The sequence below is a fragment of the Schistocerca piceifrons genome, chromosome 5 (assembly GCF_021461385.2).
Source record: "Schistocerca piceifrons isolate TAMUIC-IGC-003096 chromosome 5, iqSchPice1.1, whole genome shotgun sequence".
Taxonomy (NCBI): Eukaryota; Metazoa; Arthropoda; class Insecta; order Orthoptera; family Acrididae; genus Schistocerca; species Schistocerca piceifrons.
In genome coordinates this window covers 160,903,277-160,909,276 of record NC_060142.1, presented here as the reverse complement: position 1 = coordinate 160,909,276, position 6,000 = coordinate 160,903,277, and the positions used below count along the sequence as shown (strand labels likewise).

The window sequence follows — 6,000 nt, the reverse complement described above, 5'->3', positions numbered from 1 at the left end:
GGCAAGTAATAAATTACAATAGTGACACTGAGGGATTGTCTCCACTACCAACGCCCCCTTATTTTACAGTACAAACTAGTCCTGTACTGACCAGGGATTGCAATCAGCACCACTTCACTTCTATTCTGTTATATTACGGCAGAGAAGATCTCTTCTACCACCGCCTACCGAAAGGAGTCTGGAAGAACTTAGGTTGAGACAACTGTGTCACAGAAAATGAATATAGGTAGGCTTGAACACCTAATGGTGTAGTATATTACTTTCAGTTTCTTTGTTTGCTTGTGTTTCAACAGATCGGTTGGACGTTTCCGACGACTGCCAGATAACCCTAGTTGTGAATAACATCGGTCTCGCCATGGGGCTGTTTCTGGAATCATGGCTGAGTGAATTCCTGGCTGTCGCCTTAGTAGTGGTGGCGGCGGTCTACACTTGGTACTCTCACCGCTACAGCTACTGGACCAAGAAGGGCGTATCGCAGGCACCAACCGTGATCCCATTTGGCAATATAGCGAGAGTGTTTCTTGGACTGACTCGTCTGGAATTCATCTTCCAAGAGCTCTACAATCGTTTCCGAGGTATTGTGGAACGATACCTGTCTCAGCTGCCTTCTCTTTATATTGCTTCCAATTTTATTTTAACCGTCAATTTATTTACTAATACAGAATGTATTTTCACCCACTGTTAATGTCTCATACATTTCAGATCAGAGATACGTGGGAGTATATCTCTTCAGCAAACCAGCTCTGTTGCTGGTCGACCCGGATCTCATCCGACTGGTGTTAGTCAAGGAGTTTGATGCATTCTCCCACAGAAATGTTCACTTCGATGAGAAAGACCCACTGAGTTATCATTTATTCAACTTAAACGGAGGAAGATGGAAGAGACTGCGAGCTAAGATGTCGCCTGCCTTTACGACGGGAAAGCTCAAAATGATGTGCCAAGTAAGTAACAGAAATGGAACTGTCCATGTTATAGATAGATATTGTTCACAGCTCACTAACACTCCTCTTATTTCCTTAAAGTATTGTACTTAGTTGCAAATTAATAATTGCACAATTCCCTATTTGTCATAAACAATTTAGTACAAGAATGATTTTGTAACAATTTGAGACATATTCTCCTACGTAAGTGGTGATACATTATTTGGGATTCAAACAGAAAATTGTGACCTACAAATATCTGAATAAGACTTTAGGACCAAGGCCATATTCGCTAGGCCAAAATATCAGTCGAAGTTTCTGTTTTAGCAGTGAAATTTATACAAATTACTAACAGCTAAGTTTCACGGATTCTCGAAATTTAGTGCGGACGTCAATGCGATATGCTTTTAATAGTTTCCGCAATGAAATATGTCTCAAAATATGGTAGAAAACCCAAAGAGATTCTGGTCGTATGTAAAGTACACCAGTGGCAAAAAATAGTCAATACCGTCACTGCGCAATAACGATGGAAATATTACCGACGATGGTGCCAATAAAGTGGAGTTACAAAATATAGTTTTCCGTAATTCCTTCACGAAAGAAGAAGTAAATATTCCAAAATTCGAAACCAGGTCAGCTGTTAGCATGAGTGACATAAAAGTAGATATCTTAGGTGTTGAGAAACAACTCAAATCACTTATGAAAGGCAAGTCTTCCGGTTCAGGTAGTATACCAATCAGGTTCCTCTCAGAGCATGCAGACACAATAGCACCTTTCTTAGCAATCATATACAACCGCTAATTTGACGAAAGGTCTGTTCCTAAAGAGTGGAAAGTATCACAGGTCACACCAATATTCAAGAAAGAAAACAGGAGTAACCCATTGAATTACAGACCCATATCACATTTGCAGTAGGATTTTGGAGCATATACCGTACACGAGCATTATGAATCACCTTGAAGAAAATGACTTATTGATACATAACCAACACGGATTCAAAAAATATCGTTCTTGTGCAACACAGCTAGCTTTTTATTCCCATGAAGTAATTAGTGCTCTCGACAAGGGATCTCAGATCGATTCCATATTCCTAGATTTCCAGAAGGCGTTTGATACCGTTCCTCACTAGCGACTATTAATCAAATTGCGTGCATATGGAGTATCGTCTCAGTTGTGTGACTGGATTCGGAATTTCCTCTCAAAGAGATCACAGTTCGTAATGATAGACGGTAAATCATCGAGTAAAACAGAAGCGATATCTGGCGTTCCGCAAGGTAGTGTCATGGACCCTCTGCTGTTCCTGATTTATGTAAATGATCTAGGTGATAATCTGGGAAACCCCGTTAGATCGTTTGCAGATGACGCTGTAATTTACCGTCTAGTAGAATCATCAGATGATCAGTTCCAATTACAAGATGATCTAAATAGAATTTCTGTATGGTGCGAAAAGTGGAAATTAGCACTAAACAAAGAAAAGTGCTAGATCATCCACATGGGTACTAAAAGAAATCCGATAAATTTTGGGCATACGATAAATGACACAAATCTAAGGGCTGTCAATTCGACTAATTACCTAGGCATTACAATTACGAGCAACTTAAATTGGAAAGACGACATAGATAATATTCTGGGGAAGGCGAAACAAAAACTGTACTTTGTCGGCAGAACACTTAGAAGATGCGACAACGACAAACCCACTAAAGAGACAGCCTACATTACACATGTCCGTCCTCTGCTGGGATATTGCTGCGCGGTATGGAATCCTTACCAGGTAGGATTGACGGAGGACATCGAAAAAGTGCAAATAAGGGCAGCTCGTTTCGTGTTATCGCGCAATAGGGGTGAGAGTGTCACTTATATGATAGGCGAGTTGGTGTGGCAGTCACTGAAATAAAGGTGCTTTTCTTTGGGGTGAAATCTATTTACGAAATTTGAATCACCAACTTTCACTTCCGAATGGTTCAAATGGCTCTGAGCACTATGAGACTTAACATCAGTGGTCATCAGTCCCCTAGAACTTGGAACTACTTGAACCTAACTAACCTAAGGACATCACACACATCCATGCCCGAGGCAGGATTCGAACCTGCGACCGTAGCGGTCACGCGGTTCCAAACCGAAGTGCCTAGAACCGCATGGCCACATCGGCCGGCTACTTCCGAATGCATAAATATTTTGTTGAGACCCACCTACGTAGGGAGAAATGCTCATCATAATAAAATAAGAGAAATCAGAGCTCGAACGGAAAGATTTAGGTGTTCCTTTTTCCCACTCGCCATTCGAGAGTGGAATGGTAAAGAAGTAGTATGAAAATGGTTTGATGAACTCTCTGCCAGGCACTTAAGTGTGAATCGCAGAGTAACCATGTAGATGTAGATGTAGACAGCTATCGTAATGTGTCAGCTCTGCATCTGTGAAAACTCAGTATCACCAAACCCTAATAGTGTTGCAGATGAACACTGAAGGACGTCAGATTACGTTATCAGATATAGCTGAACAGTGTGCCGTAATAATTAGTTTGGAGGCAATCAGTCATGTATCTAAACTTATCACTCAGAAAAGCCTATCATCCTTGAAGCTCCTATGCAGTTGGATTGTTGTGGTAATGGACTCAGCCCTTGTGAGGCCCGTTGAGGAGCTGGTTGACTGAGAATTTGCGACACAAAAACTGACGACGCCTTGGAGACCACATGCTCCTCTACATCAGCAGCAAGTGATGCTTTAGTCTCCGGAAGATACGGCGGCCAGTCGGTACCGTTGGAGTTTCCGAGACCTGTTCGGACAGAGTCTTCTTTAGTTTAGTAAAGTAAGACCCACGAACAGTAATGTTTTCACATGCATGGCAGTGTCGACATCGACTTTCAGCTTATTGGCGAAAGCTTTCGTACAATACTCAATCCCGTTTCTCCCTATGCCCATTGAATAGCTGTACGTATGGCAGCGTAAGTAGGATGTTTATGTTTTTATGCTGGTAACGCCACATAGCGCTCAATATGAAAATCACTGGCTGTGCTGTGTGAAGTCTGTGGCTGGTTGGCATTGTTGTAATTTGCTATTGTAGTGTTGGCCAGTTGGCTGTTCACAGCGCGTAGCGTTACGCAGTTGGAGGTGAGCCGCCAGCAGTGGTGGATATGGGGAGATAGATGGCGGAGTTTTGAGAGCAGATGATCTGGACGTGTGTCCATCAGAGACAGTAAATTTGTAAGACTGGATGTCATGAACTGCTATATATATTATGACTTTTGAACGCTATTAAGGTAAATACTGTTGTGACTTGGCAAGACAGCCAAGCCACTATGAGATAGCCGAAAGGCACGCGTTTAAGCTCACACACGCTGACGTGAGGTCTGGAACAGGCCAAGTAATGGATACTAGCAAATAAAGTACGTAGCTTCTGGAATACTTAACTTTAATCCATAATTGGTGAACATCGGTCTGACGGTACATGCATCACAAGATAAATAGCAATTGATAATGGCGCCTTGCTAGGTCGTAGCAAATGACGTAGCTGAAGGCTATGCTAACTATCGTCTCGGCAAATGAGAGCGTAATTTGTCAGTGAACCATCGCTAGCAAAGTCGGCTGTACAACTGGGGCGAGTGCTAGGAAGTGTCTCTAGACCTGCCGTGTGGCGGCGCTCGGTCTGCAATCACTGATAGTGGAGACACACGGGTCCGACGTATACTAACGGACCGCGGCCGATTTAAAGGCTACCACCTAGCAAGTGTGGTGTCTGGCGGTGACGCTACAGCAACAATGGTTGGAGGAGACAAGGACGAATGAGTTGTCTACGCCAGCGATGGGAACAGCTGAATGAAAACAATAGATAATTCGGTTGTTCGAAAACAATCGACTCATTCGGTTGTAGTTATACGTATCAGTTGAAAACAATCGTGTCATTAGGTTGTAGTTTTACCTGTCGGCTGGATTATTATTCATCAATTTCCTTCGAGTGAAGGCAGTTAGTGGGAGCAATCGAATGGAAAGATTCGACATCGTTGTGGCTTTGCATATTGACTGAATTATTCATTCTTTCTTTTCAAGTGGAAACAAAGAGTAGTTTTTCTATCGTTTGAACCAGGTATTGATTCTTTTAGCTGAAACAACTCTTTAGTATTTTAGCTGACCGAGCTACCCATTCATTCTTCTGAGTAAAGCCAGCCTGCACTAGTTCAATTAGTAGAACTAAAGCAGTGCTACATTACACTGACAGAGGGTTGGCCTAACCGAAGACGTATCTCTGGGGCATGGCAAAGTTAAAATAAGCAGTACACATGTCCGATCAATTATGCACAGAGTGGATAAATTTTTTATCATTTAAAACTGATACATATATCGATGTGGGATAAATAGTTCCAGGTTCCATTAACGCGTAACTAATTAACCTGATGTATCCCTAAGGTAGGCCTGCCATTGCTTAAATTGCGACACCAGACAGAAACTTAAACCCTGAACACTTGGGTCAAAGCCGACGGAGTGGCCGTGCGGTTCTAGGCGCTACAGTCTGGAGCCGAGCGACCGCTACGGTCGCAGGTTCGAATCCTGCCTCGGGCATGGATGTGTGTGATGTCCTTAGGTTAGTTAGGTTTAATTAGTTCTAAGTTCTAGGCGACTGATGACCTCAGAAGTTAAGTCGCATAGTGCTCAGAGCCATTTGAACCATTTGAACTTGGGTCAAATTATTTTCCCTAACACAAACAATCTGTAGACGTTAAGTTGGCCGATGGCCACGATGTTCCGCGGGGAGAGGGTAACATGAGTTTCAGCGTCTTCTACAGATCAGCTGACATAAATTACACGTGAGACTAACAAGGATTTTCGAAAGCTCGTTATAGAGACGCTCGTGTCAGATGTAGTACTAATCTGTAGCAAGGACTATAAACGTAAATGACATCAGTTTTATACATCTCAATGAGTAGAAGGCAAATGACATTTAAGATATTCAGTTGTCTGGCGGGTTGGGCGGCGTCGCATTGTATGTGATCGCCCATTGTTGGCGGCTTCTCATTGTGTCAATAGAGAAGTATGGAAAATACAGGGTGTTCCAAAATTGTCTTTACAACTTTTATCAGATATATTT

The 6,000-nt window shown here is 42.5% G+C and overlaps 1 protein-coding gene across 1 annotated transcript in view; it reads left to right on the top strand.

The window, feature by feature from the left end:
- Positions 1-355: 355 nt before the first annotated feature.
- LOC124798831 (cytochrome P450 6k1-like) overlaps positions 356-6,000 on the top strand; it is a 58,234-nt gene continuing 52,589 nt past the window's right edge. The window contains exons 1-2 of the mRNA XM_047262361.1: positions 356-575; positions 703-941. Coding sequence (XP_047118317.1) covers positions 356-575; positions 703-941 — 459 coding nt within the window. The remainder of the gene's footprint in view (positions 576-702; positions 942-6,000) is intronic.